This window comes from Microtus pennsylvanicus, chromosome 14 (genome assembly GCF_037038515.1).
Source record: "Microtus pennsylvanicus isolate mMicPen1 chromosome 14, mMicPen1.hap1, whole genome shotgun sequence".
NCBI classification, from domain to species: Eukaryota; Metazoa; Chordata; class Mammalia; order Rodentia; family Cricetidae; genus Microtus; species Microtus pennsylvanicus.
In genome coordinates this window covers 55731703-55755639 of record NC_134592.1, presented here as the reverse complement: position 1 = coordinate 55755639, position 23937 = coordinate 55731703, and the positions used below count along the sequence as shown (strand labels likewise).

Genomic DNA, 23937 nt, shown 5'->3' with positions numbered 1-23937 from the left:
CTCCTTCACATTGCTTTTAGTCATGGAGTTTACCATAGCGACAGGAAGTTCTAGGACGATTTCAAAATGCCTATCAATTATATTATTAACCCAATTTTTACTGAAATAATAAAACCTTTTTGATATTATTCCATAGTTGTTTTCCAGTTAATTTTAGAGATAATATTTAGCTTGTAGTCTTTTGGGAAGTCTCTCACATGCTAATCTTATTTTAAAATTAAAATAAAAATAGATCTGAAATACAAGCTGGACCAAGTAGAGTCTTTAAGACCCACTTATTGAGAAACTACTGTCGTCCAGCCTTGAGACATGACGAGTTGTCCATCACACTATAGTGTGATGTTTCAAAGGAAATGGACTTAAACAGAGTACTTCTTTTTCCTCTTTTGGGGTTTCAGAAAATGAAAGAGAGCCTAGAGAGTTCAACTAAGTATTTTACAATTATCTCAACTTGATCTTCAACAAACTTCTAAAAGGATGATTCAGCTACCTTGGTAGCAGAGTATCAGCAAGTGGCTGTGACAAGGAGACAGAGGAGCTAAGAGCGGCTCTGCTCAGCACTTTACACCAATGCTTGCCGCACTTTTGATTTTTAGGGGTGAATACAGTCAGCTAAGTGGAAATTATTTTTAACCATTTTCCATCACTCTTTCTCAGGTAGAAATAATTTATAGAACGGCTGGCTGGGAGTGAAGTCATATCAGGATTTTTGATACAGTGGCATAATATTCCTAAGAGAGATTTTACTAGATTGAATGGCTAATTTGTTCAAAAAGTATAGTTTACATTACAAAAATTCTGCTGCTATTATCTTGGGCTCTGAAAGACCTTGCTTCACTTCACACACACCCACAAACGCTATACTTAAATAGATCCAGGGACATTAACTTTGTATTCTGAGAAAATAAAATGTTTAAAAAATGTTTTAATAAAATGTTTACAAAAGTATCACGTAATATTTAAAATAAAAAGTCAGGACTAAATTTAGTTTTTATAAAATGGATATAAATGACTTTTCTTCAACCAAGTTTAAAACATAGAATCAGAGTCATAAATAATTCTAGCTTGCCAGAGGCATGGCTATTTCTTTATACTGAGTGTCGACTATCTAATTTAATTAGAGGTATTAAACTCCATGTTGAGGTCAACAAGCTTTACTTCCTCCAATATTACACTGCAACCGGTGCTCATTAATGTGTCTACTGAATGGATTAACACACCTGAAGATATATGTACAAAGGACAGGGGGGACAACCTAATGAAATCCAATTGTTCATTTGTAATAGGACATGTTCTAGGCCTCAACTTATTACCACTAATGTGGAATTTATTAAATTCGGGAGAAAAAATACCAATACAGAAAGTGATTTTTTATTAAGAAGAACTGGTGTAAGACAACTGGCTTCTATGATTAAGTTTAAACATTTAACCTGTTAAAATGAAAGTGATATTATAATAAAACTAAAATATAAAGCTGCTATTGAGAAAAATATTAATAGGATGCTTCAAGAGCATATTAACAGGAGGCATTATAAAGAATAAAGAAAAGGGAAAATCAGTATATGGAAAAAACAGTACATTTTTGTTTTTGATGTCTATGAAAAGGTTTAGAGTAGCAATATTGAATTATGAGATTATATTTATATCTTCTGTTGGATTTTAAGACAGACAAACCCTTTAAAACTGCTTTAAGTAAAAAGCTAATTTAGGCTGGGTATTTCTTCAACAATACTTATTTTAACAGTAATGCACATGTCTATATTATAAAAGTTTAAAAATTATTACCATTACATTAAAAAAATTAGAAGGTGCTGACAAGAGGATTCAGTAGGTAAGGCACCTGACAATCTGAGTTCAACCTTGAGAATCCATATGGGGGAAGAAAAAAACCCAACCTCCTCAAGTTGTTCTCCAACCTCCACATGCACTGTGGCATATAGGCAAGCATGTGTTCATGCACACACACACACACCCCAACAAACAAACATACATAAATAATCAACAGGCCAGAAAGGTGGCTCAGCAGGGAAAGCTCCTGTTGCCAGGCTGATGAGTCAAGGTGCACCACTGTGACCCACATGATGGAAGCAGACAGCGGGTTCTCAATGACTTCCATGTTTGTGTCATTACAAGTACACAAAATAAATTCTGAAACGCAACAAAAAACCTCAAAGGCACAACATTAATTCTACCTGATGTTATCTACAGGTTCAACATATCTCTATCAAAATCCCAACAATTTAACAGAGGAACCAAAGTAACACTATATGTATATATAAAAATGTCATAACTCCTTATTTTCTACTAGTTTTCTACAGGATGGTACTGTCAAGAAAATAGATGTGTAGACTGAGATAACAGAATAGAGAATGTGTAAACAAGTATAAAAGTCTCAATATGGATACCAATAATACATGCAAGGAAGGATAATCTCTTCAATAAATAGAATGGAAAACCTAGATTTCTACATACAAACTAATAAAATGAGACTTGTATTTTCCACCATTCACAAAAATAAACTCAAAGTAGACAAAAGACCTAAATCTAAGTCCTGAAATGACATATGGGGACAGATACTTGACACTGGTTTTAGCAATTGTTTTGTTTTGGTTTTGGTTTGTCACATCAAATACATGTACTACAAAACCAAAATGATCAAAGTCAAAAGGAAAGAAAGGCAACCCTACCAACTGGATAAAACCAAACAATCTGCAAACCATGTATCTTATAAAGGGTTAATATCCAAATTTATAAGAACATTTACAACTCAATAGGCAGAAAAATAAACAGACAGTAAAAAATGGGCAAAAGACCAGAACACATATTTCTCCAAAGAGGAGTTAAACCAAAGAGGTGTATGGAAAGGTAGGTGGTCAGGTCAGGAAGTTATTTTCCTGAGAATGTGAAATTAAAATAATGACAGGCTTTGACGGAAAGCACTGCTGTGCAGGGTGTAGAAATGGAGCAATCACGGAACACAGTACAGACTGCTAAGAAGAGAACTGCATGTGAACTACCAATCTCCCTGAGGACATGCGCAAAGAGGTGAAGCTACCACCGCTCCAGCTTCCTTTCTGTGAGAAAACCCTCGGACCCAAAGCAACGTAACAGAGGAAAGGATTTATTGTAGCTTACAGCTTATAATATATTCCCAAAGGAAACAGGGCAGGAATTCAAGCATGAACTCTTCACAGACAAAAAAATACAGCAAGAATCATGGGAAATACTCCCTGCCAGCTCCCGTCCATTCTTAGCTAGTTTTTGTATTCAGTCCAGAACAATCTGCCAAGGATACAGAGTGGGCGGGACCCTCCTGTATCAATAATAATAATAACTACCTCTCCCTAAGACATATTTCATAGGCTAATCTGATCTAGGCAATTCCTCAACAGAAGCTTTCTTCTCAGATGATTGTAGTCTGTATTAAGTTGACAAAGTGAACTAGGCTATGATCTCATAAAGGTATCCACACTTCCAGGTTTCTTGCAGAATATTCATAAAAACTAGGAAATGGAACAACCTATAGATCTGTAATAGCTAGCTTTATCGATCAATCTGACACAACCTAGAATCACCTCAGAAGAGAGTCTCAATGAAGGACTGGGCTGACCTGTGGGCATGCCTGTGAGAAACTGTCTTAATAAAACTCATGAGGGAAGGACCAGCCCACTGTGGGTTGCACCAGTCCCTAGACGGGGGTTCCTGAACTATTAAGACTGGAAAAATTAAGCTAAGTAGAAGCAAGCAAGTGGGTGCACATGTGTGCATCATTGCTCTCTGCTCGGTGGATGATGTGACTGGCTATTTGAAGTTCCTGCCTTGACTTCCTCACAATGATGGACTGTAACTTGGAATCATGAACTAAAATAGACCCTTTCTTCCCTAATTTTTATCACAACAACAGAAATGAAAGCAGAACAGTATCCAGGAGTAATGGATACATAAAATGTGATGTGTGTGTGTTGAACTGTTGATTAGCTTTAAAAAAGAAAAGTCTGTCATTTACTACAACATAGAAAAACCTGAGATTATGCTAAGACAAATAAGTCAAATAAAGAAAAATTTGACCTTGTTTATGTACAGAATTTAAAAAAATCAAATATAAAAAACATATAATAATAAGCCAGATTTGTTTTGGTATATACTTATAATCCCACCACTCAAAATACTGGGCAAAAGGATCATGAGTTCAGGGACAGTTTGAACTACACAGCAAAACTGTCTACAAACAAACAAACAAATAGAAAAACAAAAGGCACATACCAAATGAATAAAAAATCAAAATCAAACCAAAAACAGCAATTCAGTTAGGGAGGGAAATAGGGAGATAAAGGCCTAAGGATACAAAGTAGCAGGTGTATAGGTTAACACATCTAGGAATCCAGTAAACAAGAGGATTGGTTCAATAATGACATTTTTGTCTTCAAAGACATTTTAGCTGCTATTACCACAGAAAAGTAGCTACTTAATGGATGACGGATAAGTTCATTTGCCTCATCACAGAAATAATTTATCACTTATATATATTTTCTAACCAAAATGCTGTAAACTTCAAATATACAAAATAAATTTTATTAAAAACAGCAAAGTAAGCTAAAGAGATTGTGGCTAAGAGCACTTTCTGCTCTTCCAGAAGACCCGAGTTCAGTTCTCAGCAGCCACACTGGGTGGCTCACAAGGGTCTTTAACTCCAGTTCCAGGGAGATCTGAGAGCCTCTCCTGGCCTTTTCTATACTTGTGTACATGTGCACACTAACACAAACAACAGACAAAAGTGATTAAAAGGCATTGGTTAAAGAAACAAGCTCTTCATCCTTCAGCAGGGCTCTATCAATTGGATGTTAGTATTTTATGTGTTAATTTTCTTAACTAATAAGATTTAACTTCAAAGTACTTTAACTCAGCACTTACTTTTTTGGTAAGAGAGTCATCAGAATCAGAAGGCATTCTTGTTGATACATGAAATATCACTTCTACTGTAGAGGTAGCAAAGTATGGCGTGGTCAGTCCAGTGCTTTTGTTCTTTTGTAGTCCTCCCATGAAACCACAGTGATTGGTAAGATTTACCTAGGAACAATGAAGAATTACATAAGCATCATCAACAACAAAATCACAGAAACACTGTTGAAAAAGAAAAAAAAATCTACAAAGATGTTAGGAATAAAGTCTTTTCATCCTGCTAAACTCATAGATAGTGTCTTGCTCAGCCATCATCAGAGAAGCTTCTTCCTGCAGCATATGGGAACAAATAGAGATGGAGGACACCAGGAGAACAAGGCCTTTAAATCAGCAAGACTGGCCCACGTGTGAACTCACAGAGGCTGAGGCAGCACGCACAAGGCCTGCATGTGGAGTCCTCGAGCTGAAAGGAGAAATGGGTATGTGGCCCCATCCCTAACTCATCTCCAACTAATAAACACTTGCAAATGAAAAGTTAATTTTCTCCAAGAAAGTCTCACTGGGGAAACCAACTATTGTTAAGGGTATGTTGCCTGGCCAGCAGTAAATGGACAAGAGAAAACAAACTCAATGGTATCTTTGGAAATTCCTTGTCTCATAATGTTATGTGTCAGAACTTTTCCTTTTTAACGTTTTAAAATATTTTTATCTTATTACTGTTTTACCCAACAGGTCCTTTGCATATTATATAACAGCTTCCAGTTTAGTGTTTTTTTTTAATTTTGTTTTGTTTTGTTTTATGGGATTCTTGAATGTGTGAGTGGGTCGCTGTTTCTTGTGCCTTCTTTTAGGTTATTTACCTTCTGGTTTGTTTTGTCTTATTCTGATGTGTTAGTTTTTGTTTTATCTTCTATTACATTTTATTATTATCTTCTAGAAACCTGTTTTTTAATGAGACAGAAAAGGGGTGGATCTGGATAGGAGGGGAGGTGGGAGGAACTAGGAGTAGAGGGAAGGATATAGTGTCAGGATATAGTATGTGAGATACATAATCAGGATATAGTATGTGAGAAAAAATCCATTTACATTAAAAGGAGGAAAAGGAAGAAGGTCTTTTATATGCTACTGGCCAATATTAAATCTAGCATTATAGGTAGCTCTCTGTCTCTGTGGGGTCCACATCTACAGACTATACCAACTATGGATTGAAGGTATTCAGAGAAAAAAAGAGCTTGTACCAAACAGGTACAAACTTTTATCTCCTGTTATTAATATTTCCTAAATAATATAGTATGGCAACTAGTTTGACACAGGGTCTCACACAGCCCAGGCCTTGAACTCCTAATTTCCTGTCTTTACCTCCCAAACGATGGGCTCAAAGGCATGTGCTACCACACATGGCCTGATGTAACAACTATTTACACAATGTTTACATTTTATTGGGTATTATAAGTAATTCTTATATCATTCAGGAAAATGTGCATTATGCTGTCATTTTTATATTAAGGATGTGAGTACTGTGGATTTTTGGTATCTGAAGGGGGTCCTTGAACCAATCCTCACATAATCCAAGAGGCAACTTTATTAGAGGTGATTTGTTCACATCAGTAATTTTTTTAAAAGTATTTAAGGAGCTTTAACTAGTAGAAGTTAAGAAAGAAAGCAGCTGTTGTTTACTATAAACTTACATTAAAAACTAGGTTTTAAGAGTAAACTAGAAAGGCTTTGCAGGGTCACTAAGATCAGAGTAAAAATCAGATCTGAGATGATTTAGAAGAATGTTAAAACAATGTCAACTTCAAAAACGATCAATTAGATGTCTCATATTTACTCATAAAACTGTCTTCCTAATACCCATTACAGACTAGAATAAAAAAATTTGAAAAAAAATCACAAAATTTAACTGCATTTCAATTACAAAAACCTATCAATTGATCTGTATGAAGATCTGGAAACATTTTAGGTCATGATACAATATATAATATGTGCCAGTATCAGGGCTGTAGCACTGGATGGTCCCCTTGACCTATCTAATGCACAGAAGGTAAGAAATTGTTCTGGTAAGAGACGAAATCATTGGCTTTCTTGGCCTTCTCTGATGCCATCTGATAGTACCTCATTACTGCCTTGTGGAGATGGAAGGCAGGAGATGGAAGTCTAGGTTTCCTATCTGACCTTTGGCATATATGTGCAGTTCCTCCAAGGGCTTTTATAGGTGTCTATATGTTTTAGGTTACTGGCTCTTCAGCTGAGGTGCACTGCATTCCCCAATCAGGAAGCAGAGTGCAATGAACACTCTTCTCGGCTTGCTTTCCCCTTTTATTCCATCGGGACCCCAACCCATGGAATGATATCACCCAAATTTAGAGTGGAGTTTCCCTCCTCCACCAATCTAGATTAAAAGGCTCCTCATGTCCAGAATTTGTTTCCATGGTGATTCTAATTCCCATCAGGTTGACAAGAAAAATTAAGCACCACAGCATTCATTCCTTTTTCTGGCAAATACTCGCTTGTCACAATACACTACATCTATTTACCCATTTACTCACTAATGAACATAGAAATGGGTTGTTTTGCCAATTTATTATTCAGCAATGAACACAGATTTTTAAGTTTTGTATAAGTTTAAACTTTTACTTTTCCTGGGTATGCATACAGCAGAACTATTTTGTTATAAGGTGTCCTGGCTAGTTTTATGTCAACCTGACACAACCTGGAGTTATCTGAAAGGAGGGAACCTTAAATGAGAAAATGCTTTCATAAGATCTGGTTGTAGGGCATTTTCTTAATTAATGATTGATCAGGGAGGGCCCAGCCCATTGTGGGTGGTGCCATCCTTGGGCTGGCGGTTCTAGGTTCTATATGAAAGCAGGCAGAGCAAGCCATGAGGAACAAGCCAGTAAGCAGCAGTCCTCTTCATGGCCTCTACATCAACTCCTGCCTCAAGGTTCCTGCTCTGTTTGAGTTCTGTCCTGACTTCCTTTAGTGACGAATAGCAATGTGGAAGTGTAAGCCAGGCAAATCCAAGTTGCTTTGGTCATAGTGTTTCATCACAGCTATAGTAACCCTAACTTGAACATATGGCACCTTTATGCTTAACTACCCAATCAACTATGCTACAGCATGTTATGTCTCCTCTAGCAGAATATGAGAGTTCAGATTGCTCTAAATCCTAGCCAAAGATATGACTTGACTTTTTAAATCTAACCATCCTGCTGGATGTGAAGAGATACTCATTGTGGTTTCCTCCTTTTCTTCCCTGATGGCTCATGATATCAAGAGTCTTTTCATGTATTTACTAAACATTTACCTATCTTTGGAGTATCTCTATCATGGTCCTGCGGCCATTTTTTAAATTGGAGGATTTAATACATGAGTACATTTGCATTATTTTCACCCCTCTCCTCTAAAACTCCTCTATGTCCCCTCAATAATCTCTTCTTGAATTCATGACCACTTTTTCTCTATTTTTGTTATTCTGAGTCCAATCAGTGTTGCCCATGTTTGCATGTTTAGGTAGGTATGACCACTTAGGACTGTGGTCCTATACCTGAAAACAAACAAACAACAAAAGCAAAAACCTGTTTTTTCCTCCCTCAGCAGCCACTGACTGCCTGTTGTTATTTATCTGGGGAAATTTTGTGAAATTTCCTTCCATCTATGTTGTCATGTCCCCTGGTAAAGATTTTGGGCATTTTTTTTTAACTGAATCACATGCTCCTTTTTTTTTTTTAAAAAAACTTGTATGAGTTCTTCAAATATTCTATGTACAAATATCTTCTCAAATATAGAATTTGCAATTACATCCCCCAATCTGTGGAGTTGTTTACTTTGTGGGGTCCTTTGAAGCACAAAAACTATAATTTTGATGAGTGTTCTTTTTTTCCTTGCTCATGCTTTTAGTTTTAGATCTAAGAAATCTTTATCAAATCTAAGGTCATAAATACTTGCACCTATATTATCTTCTAAGTGTTTTATAACTTTAAGTCTTTGATCCATTTTGAGTTAATTCTTATATATAGTATTGTTTGACTTCACTTAAAAATTACTTTATTTTTAATTATGTGTGTATGCTGATGTTGTTAGTGTTTGTGTGCACGTGTGGTGGGGGAGGTATGTGCAATGATGGCCAGGCCCTGTAGAGCCTAGTGGAGGGTTGTTGGATACTGTGGAACTTGAGCTACAGGCACTTGTGAGACTCCCAACATGGGTGCATGGGTGCTGGGAATCACTCTCTTAACTGCCAAGTCCCCTGACTTTTTATGTGTGTGTGTGTGTGGGGGAGGTATGGCTATCTGGTTATGTCAGCAACATTTGTTGAAAAGATTATTCATTCTCCACTGAATGGTCTAGGTAAAAAAATTGTTGACTATAAACATGTGTACTCTATGTTCTATTCCACTGATCTGTATATATATCCTTTTGCTAATACCATACTATCTTGATTAGTATTGCTTAGTAGCAAATTTGAAATCAGAAGGTATATATAGCCCTCCCAATTTGCTCTTCTTCTCATGTACCCCTCACTCTTAGTAATGATTCTATAGTTCTTCAATACGAAGAATCCATTTGTTATGTTTTTAAGGCATATTTACATATATCATCTTAACTGAATTTTTTGGCTTAGAGAGCTTACATAATCCACATAAGGTGAACTGGCTCGTAACCCATATAATAAATATAGAGTGGGATAAGAAAAGCTGACATATTAGACACTGTGGAAAGTACTGGTATTAAGAGCAGAAGTCAGTAAGATAGAGTGCCAGCCCTTGAAAAGTTTGTTGCCTAGTTCAATTGTCTTCAACAACTTTATCAGATACCCTCAATAAAAATTTTGTGAAATAACTGTCAACTATAAGAAAAAAATTTTTATTGTAAGTTTAAATGGCTACCAAGGTTATTATTTCTATGATACTGCTTTAAATATACATCCATCAAACCCAAAGTCATTTGTTGAACCTGGAGTTTGTGGATTTGGCTATCTAGTGAGCCTGTCTCTATTTCCCCAGTGCTGCATTACAGACTCCTCCACTGAGCCTACCTTTTATATGGGTGCTGGGGATCCAAACTCAGGTCCTCATGCTCACTAGGTAAGCTCACGAGCAACTGATCCATCTTCCCAGTCCCTCTTGTAACTATTTCTTTTTTTTTTAATAAAGATTTATTTATTTATTTATTTAATGTATATGAGTTCTCAATGGGCATGTACAACTTTATGCCAGAAGAGGGCATCAGATTCTGCTAGAGATGGTTGTGAGCCACCATGTAGTTAGTTGCTGGGAATTGAACTCGGGACTCAGGACCTCTGGAAGAACTTGGAATGCTCTTAGCCGCTGAACCATCTCTCCAGCTCGTAACTATTTCTTAAACAGTATAGCAGAGCAATGGAATATACAGCATTTAGACTACTTTGGATAAGTAACTTAGGTATGCTTTAAAGTATACAGGGGGATATGCATTAGTTTTAGGCAAGTATTCCACTGTTTTGTATGAGGGACTGGAACATCCTTGGATTCTGGTATCTGAAGGTTGACTGAGGGCTAAATATAAAATAATGGTTGGTATAACCTAAAAACAATACCTCCCATCCAAGACCGGCTACAAAATCTTCATATGCTTGACTTCCTCCTACATTGGTGAGAATGGAGTATTTATCTTCTTGTCCTTCAGCAACGTAAAATACTGCAATCTTGTGTGTCTCTCGGCTACAAAAACAAAAGGTTACATCATTCATTTGTCTGCTTATTAAATTCCATATACAGAGAATATGAAAAAGACTTAGATGGTATAGTCTACAGAAGAAGATAACTAATTGCAATTTAAATAAAGGAATCAAAAAAGTAACAAAATTGCCACTGGACCAGAAGAAAGGCATGGTTACTTCTGACTGGAAAAACTAATACTTAAAGTAATAATGAATTAGGTAAAGGTATGAATTTGGAAAATGAAGGCAGAGTATGGACAAGGATAGATATATATGGATGCATGATCATCTAAAGAGTTGTTCATTGTGCAGCGTGACTGAATCTCAGCGTTAAAGTGACAGTTTTAGAATTAAGCAACCATCAGTAGGTAGTGTATTCCCTCAAACTGCATACAACAACAGAATATGAACATACATACATACACAAATATACACACACACATATATGCAAGGGTTAACTGCCAAATTCTTCTTGGACATTTAACTTTTAGTTTTCTCTGAATTTATTTATTTATTTTTTAATTTATTTATTTATTAAAGATTTCTGTCTCTTCCCCATCACCGCTTCCCATTTCCCTCCCCCTCCCCCAATCAATTCCCCCTCCCTCGTCAGCCCAAAGAGCAATCAGGGTTCCCTGCCCTGTGGGAAGTCCAAGGACCACCCACCTCCGTCCAGGTCTAGTAAGATGAGCATCCAAACTGCCTAGGCTCCCACAAAGCCAGTACGTGCAGTAGGATCAAAAACCCATTGCCATTGATATTGGGTTCTCAGTAATCCTCATTGTCCGCTATGTTTAGCGAGTCTGGTTTTATCCCAGGCTTTTTCATACCCACGCCAGCTAGCCTTGGTGAGTTCCCGATAGAATACCCCATTGTTTCAGTGTGAGGGTGCACCCCTCGTGATCCTGAGTTCCTTGCTCATGCTCTCTCTCCTTCTGCTCCTGATTTGGACCTTGAGATTTCAGTCCGGTGCTCCAATATGGGTCTTTGTCTCTGTCTCCTTTCATCGCCTGATGAAGGTTAATATTCAGGAGGATGCCTATATGTTTTTCTTTGGGTTCTCGTTATTTAGTTTCTCTAGGATCACTAATTAAGGCTCATTGTCCTTTGTTTATGGCTAGAAACCAAATATGAGTGAGTACATCCCTTGTTCCTCTTTTTGGGTCTGGCTTACCTCACTCAAGATAGTGTTTTCTATTTCCATCCATTTGCATGCAAAATTCACAAAGTCCTTGTTTTTTACTGCTGAGTAGTACTCTAACATGTATATATTCCATACTTTCTTCATCCATTCTTCTATTGAAGGGCATCTAGGTTGTTTCCAGGTTCTGGCTATTACAAACAATGCTGCTATGAACATAGTAGAGCATATACTTTTGTTGTATGATAAGGCCTGTCTTGGGTATATTCCCAAGAGTGGTATTGCTGGGTCCAGGGGTAGGTTGATCCCGAATTTCCTGAGAAACCGCCATACTGCTTTCCAAAGTGGTTGGACAAGTTTGCATTCCCACCAGCAATGGATGAGTGTACCCCTTTCTCCACAACCTCTCCAACAAAGGCTATCATTGGTGTTTTTTATTTTAGCCATTCTGACAGGTGTAAGATGGTATCTTAAAGTTGTCTTGATTTGCATTTCCCTGATCGCTAAAGAAGTTGAGCATGACCTTAAGTGTCTTTTGGCCATTTGAATTTCTTCTGTTGAGAATTCTCTGTTAAGCTCAATGCCCCATTTTATAATTGGGTTGATTAGCCTTTTACAGTCTAGTTTCTTGAGTTCTTTATATATTTTGGAGATCAGACCGTTGTCAGTTGCGGGGTTGGTGAAGATCTTCTCCCAGTGGGTTGCCTTTCTGTCTTGGTGACAGTGTCCTTTGCTTTACAGAAAAGTGTTCACAAAGGCAAACTTCTAATGACACATCTAGTCGCTCAGGCGAGCTAAACCATCTATGTCTGATGGATGTTGGCAAACCTTAGTACCAGAAAAAAAATGGGAAGAACTCATACATACTTACTGACTTTAAAATTGGACCAGAAGTAAATTTTGTTGCCAAATTATGTAAGAATAAAAAAAAATAGATCACAGATACCAACAAAGAGATACAAACAAATATTTAAAACTGAAGTCTGCAGCCAGACTTTCCTACACATTTTGAAGAGTTAAGCCATCTTCAGCAAGGGTCTGTCACTGGTGGCATTTCCTTTCCTTTCCTTTCATTCCCTGTGTAAAGACACAGGGAAACTTTCAATGTGCTCAATAGAATGTTAGCATAATCCAGTCTAAGCAGTCAAGTGTAACTGGGGTAGTGATGTGGTGGGGTGGGGGGAGAGCCAGAATTGCAGAGTATAGATCTGGATGGCCTTTTTTCCCAAGTAAAACCCAATTTAACTGGTGAAAGTTATTATTTAAAAAATTCTAGCCTAATGTGTCCTAAGGCATAAAGAAACAGAAAATCTTCCCCCTCCCCCTCCAGTCCTAAGCAAGGGCAGGGTACCCTGCCCTGTGGGCAGTCCAAGGCCCTCACCACTCCATCCTGGCTTAGGAAGGTATGCATCCAAATAGAATAGGACCCCAAAAAGCCAGTACGTGCAGTAGAGACAAATCCCAGTGCCATTATCGTTGGTTTCTCAGTCTGCCTCAATTGTGAGCCACATTCAGAAGGTCCAGTTTGATCCCATGCTCGTTCAGTACCAGTCCTGTGTGGATATTTTTTGTCTGCATGTTTATACATCATATGCAAGCAGTGCTTGAGGAGGGCAGAAGAGAGCTGGATTCTGGAACTAGAGCTGCAGCCATATGAGTGCTATGAGCCAAACCTAGACTCTGCGGGAGCAACACGTGTGTTGTTAACTGCTGAATCCTCTCTCCAGCCTCCACTAGTAAACTTCTAGTTCAAACTGCAGATACAAGTGAAAACAAAACGGGAGACACCATGCAAACTGTAGACCGGAGCTGAAATGATTCTACCAATGCTACACTAACATAGTAACCCCAGACAATACAGAAAAAGCTGTGAAACCAAGGCTGGTTCTTTAAGATAGCTAACCAACTTTTCTTAATATTTTTATCTAGTTGAAGGAAAAAAGAATCCTGAGCAGGCAAGATGACTCAGTGGGCAAAAGCACTAACAACACAAGTCAGACAGCCTGAGTCTAGTCTTTGGCACCTACAAAAATTTGTCCTTTTATCTTGCCCCCTCATCTCTATCTCGCCCTTACCCTCTCCCTACACAATAAAAAATTAAAATAAGAAAAAGGAGTCATGTTACCAAAACCATAGTTTACACAAAAAGATAAAGGTACTATTAATAAATATGTATGACAGTATGACAATAGATAAATTAAAAACACAATTCCCAGAAAAACATATACTGCTAAAAATAAATTTAAGAAAAAATTGAATATCTACAAATTTTTAACTATATAGTAATCTTCTGAAAAGGAAGATGTCACATTATTTCCACTTGTAGATATGATTTTATATATAGAAGACATGGAACCAGCAGGATTGCTCAGTGATTAAACTGCTTGCTGCCAAGCCTGACAGCCTAAGTACTGTTCTCACAGCCCACTGTGGAAGGAGAGAACTGACCACTAACTATTGGAAGTTGTACACACACACACACACACACACACACACACACACACACACACACACACACACACAAATGATAAGTAAAATTAAACTAAAAAAAATCCTCAAGAATCTAGTAGAAAACCATTAGAACTACTAAGTGAATCCCGTAAGTTTGGAGGATATGCAGTCCATACACAAACTTCAGTGTATTCCTATGCATATTTGCAATGTAGAATCAAAAGTGAGAAAAAATACTTTCGTACTGGTATATAAAAAAGAATAAAACATTTAGGTATAAATCTAATATGTATAAAATACATACTTTGAAAGCCAGACAACACTGTTGAGAGAAGCTAAGGCCCTGAACAAAAGGACTCTTCTACTCACTGGCTCAAAGACTTACTACTGTTAATGTTATAGTACTCTCCACAAGCCTAGATTCGGTTCAGCCACTGTCACAATCTGGGCTTTCCATCTTACAAGAATTGTCAAACTGATTCTAAAATTCAGAGCAAAATATAATAGACTCAATAGACAAAACAAACTGAGAAAGAATAGAGTTGACAGTTGAAGGAATCTTTTTTTTTTTTTTAAGGCAGGGTTTCTCTGCACAAGGACGTCCTGGAACTCACACTAGACCAGGCTGGCCTTGAACTCAGACGCCTGCCTGCCTCTGCTCCCGAGCACAGGGATTAAAGGCGTGTGCCACCAAAATCCACTGGAGGACTCATACTTTACAGTCTCAAAACTTGTGGCAAAATGAATCAAGGCACTGTAGTACTATCTGACAACAATCAAATGCCTAGAAATGAAAAGCTTTCACTATGGAGCTAAGTCCAGTCTAGTCTAGAACTTACTATGTAGCATAGGCTAGCCTTAAATTTGCCTCAGCCTCTCCAGTGTTTACATTATACAATTGCCAAGTCTAGTTGGTCAGTTGTGTTTTGATAATGGTAAAACTGAAATTAGGTAAGGAAAAAAAACAAGTGGTGTGGGAAAAGAATGAAGTCAAACTCTTACATCATTTAAAAAAGTTAAATCAAAATGAATCATAGGGGGACTGGAGAGATGGCTCAGTGGTTAAGAGCATTGCCTGCTCTTCCCAAGGTCCTGAGTTCAATTCCCAGCAACCACATGGTGGCTCACAACCATCTGTAAAGAGGTCTGGCGCCCTCTTCTGGCCTTCAGGCATACACACAGACAGAATATTGTATACATAATAAATAAATAAATATTAAAAAAAAGAATCATAGGCCCAAATATAAGAGCTGAAACTATTCAAGTCTCAGAAAGAATTCCAGGACTATGAGTTAGGTCAGGTCTTAATTTTATTAGTAAAGAAGAACCCTTACTAATGTCCACCATAGTATAAAAAAGCCATTATCAGCCCTGAATTTACAGTGCTACAGATGATACCAAAATAGTGAAATGACAACCTAAATCATGAGAAAAGTATTTGTAAGTTATAACTAAAGGAGAATTTGAATCTAGAAATGTATAAAGAACTCTTACAATGCAATACTAAAAATAAAAACAGAAAAGACTGGCAAAGATGGGCAGGAGAGATGGCTCAGCAGTTAAAGGAATCGGCTTCTTTATGATGACTCAGGCTCAGTCCCAGCACCCACACAGAGGTTATAACCATCTATAAATCCAGTTCCAGGGCATCTAACATCCTCTTCTGGCTTCTGCAAGCAACAGGCACACACATGTTGCATATACATATATACAGACACACTATACATATGAAATAAAAATATCTTTAAAAATGACAGGCGAAGAATTTCGCTTCCTAGGATGTCTGTGACAAAGAATATGAACTAGGTGGTTTTGACAATGCTGTCTCTGAAGGCAAGGGGTGAGAAGCCTTCCCTTGGCTGGTAGCTGCAGCAATCCTCTGCATTCCTCACATTCTAATGTATCTGGGAATCTCCCTGGCCACTTACATTCTATGTACATGTCTCCTTCTTATAAGAACAGCAGCGAGATTTGGGAGCAAATTTAATCCAGTATGACCTTATCTTAATTTTAACTGTGCCCTGATTTCCAAATTACACTCTGAGATTCTGGGTAGACAGGAAAAAATTGGAAGACATCATTTAATCCTATACAAATTTGAATGTATCCTTTTGGATATTGTATATCCAAAAGATACACAAATGGCTATTTTAATTACTTAAAAATGCCCCATATTATATGGCAAATCAAAAACACAAGATATGACTCCCTATTCTACGAAGATGAATTTAAAAGGTGGGCAGTAATAAGCAGGCCATGACAGAGAAGCAGAGCCTGCACACACGGCTGGTTAGGATCAGAAACGCTGCAGCTTCTATACAAATCAGGTTGCCATTTACTCAACAAATTAAATGAAAATCAGCTCTAAAATTGGATTGTACTGATGCTTATTCGGTAAACACATTGCTATTAACATACTAGTTAATAACTGTGTTTCAATATTGGTCTGTCAATTTTAAAGCTGCACACTAAGACAACAAGATGTCAATAACAAGAGAAGCTGTTGAGCAAGATGCCACATGGAAACACTTAATACTTTTCTTACCAATTTTATTTTCAAACCTAACACTGCTCAGATTTTAAAACATGCCCAAATTGGAATTAAATTTAGTGGATATTGCAAATCAAACCAGGGCCCTCTGCAAGCACAACAAGTGCTCTTGGAATTGCTGTGCCAACTCTCCAAATATATACAGTTTTTATGCTGAAATATAATAGACACCAATGAGTTAAGAAATTCAAACTACAGGAGTATCTGAATGGAGGCTAAAAAAGAATTTTGAAGAGGAAAGGGAAGGGAGAAATGTTGCACTTATGTTATAATTTCAAAAATAAAAAAATGATAACATATATCACCATTATTTTATTTTAATATTCACTAAAAAAAAATCCTACAGGATAAGCTGCTTTCATAGCATGATCAAAATGGTCTATTTTAAACAAACAATCAATAGCTTTTCCTGAAGAAGAAGGAAAGAAGAGTTACTCTCACTAAAATCAGGACAGGCAAGGATGTCCATACACTTTTTCAACCTTACTTACTATTAACCTCAAAGTTCTAGTCGGCACATAGATATAATCAAAACTGACTATCAGAAAAGAGACTGCAGATAATGACTGTATACCTAAACAAATCTAAAAGAAAGATGACTAAAACCAAAAGATGCTTAAAAGCAGTATGAAAGCTCACTAAAGTGTTGGATACAAGATAAATATTAAAAGTGAAAAAAAATATAATATCAGGGACTGGAGAGATGACTCAGCCATTAAATGCTAGGCTCACAACCAAAATGTCAAAAATATAACATTGGAGATCCTATTTAGAATTAACAATAAGATAACAAAATACCCAGGAATTACTCACATAGGTATGGTTTGGGTCTTAAAATAAGTAAAAAGATATTAACATAATTATGTACAGAAAATGTATTATATAGCTGTAATAAACTAAACATTAATATATGTACAAAACCAGACAAATCCATAGAAATACACATAGCTTTGAAGTACAAAGTTTAAATGTTTGATAAAGGCTATAGTAAATCAATAGGAAAGATTATAGAGTTAATTTAAGAAATTATAGAAATAGATAATTTCCAAGATTTAACTTAGTTCTAATTATCTTTTAAAATTATTTATTTATGTATTTATTTTTATAGATTTATTTTATTATTGTTATTTATGTGTGTCTGCAATGGGTATGCACATGTTCATGTTAGTGCCTGTGAGGGAAAGGAGGGTGTGAGGTCTTCTAGACCTGGAATTACAAGGCAGTAAGTAGTGAGCCACCTGACATGGGTGCTGGGCACTGAGCTCTGGTCCTCTCCGAGGGAAATACCAGCTTTTAACCACTGAGTCATCTCTCCAACTCTACCCTTTCCTAAATTTTTTTATTAACTGTTAGTATTATTATTGTCATTACTATTATTATCATGTGTATATGTGTGCACGTAGGGTTGTCAGAGGACATTTTCTAGAAGTTGGTTCTCTTCTCCCACCATGTGAGTCACAGGGATTGAATACAGGTCATAAGGCTTGAAAGATACCTTTATATGATAGATACTTTTATATACCATAATTTAAAAAAAATTCTAGAAAGAATAAAGAACTAAATGTAAAATATAACTATCTTAAACAAATAAAGATTTATTAAAAAATACAGAATGAATGATTTCAACACAGAACTCTGTAAGCACAACAAGTGATTGAGGAAATGAAAGAAAAATACTAAGAAAGATGACTATGCAAAAATGAATAAATTCCATTGATCTGAAGCTCAAAACTGAAAGATAAACAGCTTCCACAGATATAAAATAATCCTTCACACACACACACACACACACACACACACACACACACACACACACGTAAAAAATTTAAAGAGACCATGCTGAAGAAAGCCAAAACTCCTCAACAAAAGCAGTTAGGAAATATAGAAGTGAGTCAATGGTGACATTTCCCCATATATTTGGTAGAAAGCAGCATGAAAGGAATAAAGATTATAGCTTAAAAGCTGTTCTAGTTTGTTTTTCTATTGCCGTGATAAAACTCTGACCAAAAGCAACCTGGGGAGGAAAGAGTTTATTTCATCTTACAGGTTACAGTCTACCATCCAGGAAAGCCAAGGCAAAAACAAGGCAGTTAATGAAGCAGAGACCATGGCAGGACAATGCTTACTGACTTGTTCCCAGGCTCATGGCCAGCCACCTTTGTTATATAACCCAGAACAACTTGCCTAAGGATGGCACTGTCCACAATGGGCTAGGCGCTCCTATATCAGAAAATGCCCCACAGACATGCCCACAGGCCAATCCCATGGAAGCAATTCCTTAAATGAAATTCCCTCTCCTGAATGCGTCAAGCACATTTGTGAATACAAAGAAATACAAGACAAAAAGATTCCTTTTTGAAGAGGACCATACCCAGGCAGAAGAGAGGCAAATTGGAGCAATGAGTGAAAAAAAGGGTAACATTTCTGGAACTGAAAGCGAATAAACGGCTCAGCAGAGGGCTTTGAAGGATGCAGAGATGCTCATGTAGCAAAGGTACGTATCAGTTCATTTCACTCTGAATTACTGTACAACAGTGATGTCATACATAGCAGGCAGCTTTATTCAGACTGGCTTCCCAATCCGTCTCAAGCATCAGAACAGGGAGTGAGCAATGATTAAGTACTGTACAGAAATCTAAGGATATTTTACACATTCAACTGGTTTTCTCCAATTCAAAAGATGATTGTGAAATGCATACAAAGAATATAAGTGATTCAAATATATCAAGCATCTTAATGAGGTTCTAAATTTTTCTTAAAATTAATTTATCTAAGGTCCACACAGTTTCCATTAAAAAGGCTGTAACTCGACAGTACAGCATTACAGTTTATACTGCTAATTGCTGGGTGTTTCCAGTTGTAAATATGAAAGTTTCCCAACAACTCACCACTGCCTTGAATCCAAGTTCCTAAGTTCTCTAAGCAGCTTTTCATTTTTCTTCAGGAGATGGAAGCTCCTCCTAAATAGAGAGATTTATAAACATTTTATACCTTTGCAGGGAAGGACAAGACAGTCTGGAAATACTTCCCATTCTACTCATGCAACTTTTTACACTTTTCTTGCCTTTCCATACTTCTAACACAAAGGAGAACAGACCCTAAAAAAGATGTAAAGAATATATGTCATTATTCCTCCCAGGCTTTCATTCATTTGATGATGTACCATTATCAAGGCCAGTTCAAACTCTCCTTGTAGATGTTGTGAGCATTCCAAACTTACATCCAGAGGAAAAGGATACAAGTACTTCTAAGAATCTGCTTTTCCCCCTTGTTTTATATTACAAGTATTAAAACATTTTTTTGCTGTGTGTGTGTGTGTGTGTATGTGTATAGTGTAGTGTATGTGGTTCAAAAGTATCAAATCAGAGGCTTACATGTACCAGGCAAGTATTATATCTATATCTATTTGTCTTTCTCTATGTATAGTATACACACACCCTGAGTCTTGTTATTACATATACATGTGTGTATGTGTATACACATATTTTATATACCCTTAGTCCTATTAGGTGTTCTTTTAAAATATGAATAAATATGCAGTTTTAATTTATGTGTACTAAATATGTAAATAAAATTAATACTTACTGTCATAAAATACAGCTTTCTATCTTTAACTTTCCTTAGGAGACAACATATAGAGTGTTCCAAAACAAAAAACTACAATGTCCCAATCAGAAACTGCAAGGATACTGTTTAACAAATGGAAGTTTTGTTTTTGGGGTTTTTTTTTTGGATTTTTCGAGACAGGGTTTCTCCGTAGCTTTTTTGGTTCCTGTCCTGGAACTAGCTCTTGTAGACCAGGCTGGCCTTGAACTCACAGAGATCCGCCTGCCTCTGCCTCCGGAGTGCTGGGATTAAAGGCGTGCACCACCACCGCCTGGCCAAATGGAAGGTTTTAAACCAAGCAAAACATAAATACTAAGTAAAAGGGGAGAACAAGTCCATCTTAATACCTCACATGTACCTGAAGTATCAGATTTATTCTATTCTTCTCTCATTTCTAAGCTTCTCCCTCCTACTATAAGCTGATATACTTCTATTATTTAGAAATGATGTATTTCTATTATTTAATGATAAAGTAAATAATGTCACCTTCCACTCTCCTACAGCTTTTGACAGCACAAAAATTAAAAACAAAATATAGAGACTGTACACACCATGCCTAAAGTCTTGTGTTCAATTCCTAATAAAAACAACAACAAAACTGACAGGCAGCAGGCATGTCGGCACACGCCGATGCTCTGAGCACTTGAAAGAGGAACCAAGAGCTTAAGGTCACCCTCAGCTATGAAGCCAGATCAAAACTAGCCTGGATTACATGAGATCCTGTCTCAAGAAATCAGAACAAACAAAAGACTTAAATATTTATTAGCAATGCTTTACATAAAGTAATTCCTAAGTGTTTTTGTACATTATTTCTTTCTAGTATTGATGTAAAAATTATTCTCAATTTAGATACTCTAGGCCAAAGTATCTCTAACCTAGATTTGATTTAAGTCCAACATTCTTTTCATTTAACTCCTAACTTAATTATTGTAGATATTTGTTTTTGGTATTTTCCGTACAGGAGGTTAAACACAAGGCCTTGCAATCACTGCACTACACTCCAACCCTATCCTATGGCTATTTTGTTTTGATTTTGGAGAGAGGGTTTCTTAAAGCCCAGGCTGGCCTTGTTTATACCTTCAGAATGCTGAAATTATAGGTGTGGACCAACATGCACTCTATTCAATTTTAAGTTTTTATTAAGATCTTTTAACATTTATAAGAAAACAAAATAGGAGAAAAAATATTCTTTTCTTGATATGTTACTGAATTTTGAAATACTTTCTTAATTCAAATCTGAAACAAAAACACTGACTGGTCTGAAAACTGATAAGCTATATAAAAGTTTATAAATTTGATTTTTTCAATTATATGAGTATAATTTCTAAGCTATATAGTTTTAGTAGTTACTATGAAAATGTTAAGAATGAATTGGATTAAATTATCTTTTTATTTCCCTAAATTTTAATATGACTCAACAGTTTAAAAACAAACAAACAAACCCAAACAATTTGCCTATTGCCTAAAAAACTGATTGGTGGATAGAAAATATCAGTTTTGTTTTCTTTATAAAGAATTTTTTAAAAAGATTCATGCTATTTCATATGTGCGAGTGTTTTGCTTGTATGTATATACACATACCACATGCATGCCTGGTGCAGAGGTTAGAAGAGGATGCTGGATCCTCCAGAAATAAAGTTACAGACAATTGTTAGCCACTATGTGGGTGCCAGGCACAGAATGTGGAGTCTTTGCAAGAACACTCCGAACCACTGAATCAACTCTTCAGCTCCCAGTGTTTTGAATTTTCTCAATTATGTGCATTGTGTATGCTTGTGTGTAGGTGAGCACAATGCCCAGCGAGGCCTGAACAGGGCACTGGACTCACTGGAGCGGAGTCACGGCTATGGGGTGCCTACCGGGGTGTTAGGAACTGAATTTGGATCCTCTGAAAGAGCAGGATACATTCTTAGCCGTTGAGCCACCTCTCTAGCATGGTAGATAGAATTTAATAAGAAAAAGAATACAGACAATTTTTTTCTCTTTTTGGTTTTTTTCAAGACACACTCTCACTATGTAGCTTTGGCCATCCTGAAATTTACTCTGTAGACCAAGCTGGCCTTGAACTCACAGACATCCACCTGCTTCTGCCTCCCAAGTGCTGGGATTAAAGGCGCGTGCCGCTATTGCCTGAGACTAAAATTCTTGATCAGAAGAACTAATGTTTGGGGGAGAGGGGAGGAAAACTTCTCTTCTCCTTACCGTTTGTCCCAGGAATTCATTCCCAATATACTAAGAAGCAATCTGCAGTAATAGAATGCTGACTGAGGCTTCTGAGGTGTTGGCTCATCTTGTTCTGAGGCTTTCATGTTTAAATCATTAAAGTGCTTCTCCACAAACTCCTTTTCTTCTGTGTATTGCTTAAGGATAGCATTAATGACATCGTTCTCCTGTTTTTCAGAAATGCACACAGGTTGTGGAGCAGGAACATTGAGGGAGACCCCAGTTCTCTGCAAGCATTCAGGACTTGTAGTGCCTAAATACTGCAGGAGCTCGTCAAGAGCATCTTCCTCCTCCCTTATTGTAGACCAAGTTGGTACAGTTTCTCTAAATCTTCTAAGCTGGAGAGAAAGATCATCTTTTACTGTCATGTTTTCTAAGCATTCATTAGATGTAGGAGGCTCTTCTGGTTTCTCTTGGTGAGACATTGAAAGTATGAAAGATGTAGGTTCAGACAAACCACTCACAATGGGTGGCCCATACAGAATGGCAGAATCCCATGAGTACTTTCCAGAGAGGTCACGCACTATGATTCTAACGTTTGAGTTGGCTGACACAAGGCCAGCAGCTAGCCCTCCTCCAGGCATACTCTCTTCTGCTCTTATCTGGATACAAGACACCAAGGTTGTATTATTCAGCACAAAGAACTGAATGTTCGGACTTTCAAACAGCTCAGGAGAAAGTTCAGTACTCTCACTGTAATGATTGTCATGGTTTTCACAGACCTGACTGGTCAGCATGGCAGGACCACCACTCATTGGGTAATGGCCCAAGTGATTCACCAGATGGGTAATAACAGTACGGGCTGCTATTGAGATCAATCCTTGTTGCATTTGAGTTTTCACTGAAAAAAAAAAAAGGAAAAAAATCACAAATGAATAGAAATAATACTGCTTCCCAGGAATCATAAAACATATTAGAAAAGAAATGAGGACTTTAACACATTGCTAACATCACAACCAAATATCTGAATAAACATTAATGCATACCATCTAGCTTTCTTATTATAGGAATAATGGCAAAGAGTAGAGGAAACTTTACTGATGAAGTAGTTTAATTTATTTTATAAGGAAGCCCTTTTGAAACTGTTGCTAATGGATGCACAATTTAAACAAAAGCTTTTAAATGTAGATCACCTTTGAAGATCAAAAGTATCAGAAATCAATTTCCTGAAATACACTAAGCATGCAAATTAAAAAGCCAATGAAATCTATCTGATATGTTTATCTCATGAAGACATTCCAAATTTAGAGCCATAGTCTGCAGCATCTTTAAATGTCATTTCATTCTGGGTTTTACTGATGATAAAAAGTACGTCAGAGAAAAGTGGTATTTAAATAGGGAAACAGTAAATCCTTATATATG

At 36.9% G+C, this 23937-nt stretch overlaps 1 protein-coding gene across 6 annotated transcripts in view; it reads right to left on the bottom strand.

Annotated features, from left to right (window-relative positions):
* Positions 1 to 23937, bottom strand: part of Ralgapa1 (Ral GTPase activating protein catalytic subunit alpha 1) — a 214732-nt gene that overhangs the window by 39662 nt on the left and 151133 nt on the right. For all 6 annotated transcript variants that reach the window (XM_075948111.1, XM_075948110.1, XM_075948115.1 and 3 more), the window contains 4 exons: positions 22555 to 23416; positions 19635 to 19706; positions 10481 to 10604; positions 4912 to 5067 (listed from right to left, as the gene is read on the bottom strand). In XM_075948111.1, the coding sequence (XP_075804226.1) occupies positions 4912 to 5067; positions 10481 to 10604; positions 19635 to 19706; positions 22555 to 23416 (1214 nt within the window). The remainder of the gene's footprint in view (positions 1 to 4911; positions 5068 to 10480; positions 10605 to 19634; positions 19707 to 22554; positions 23417 to 23937) is intronic.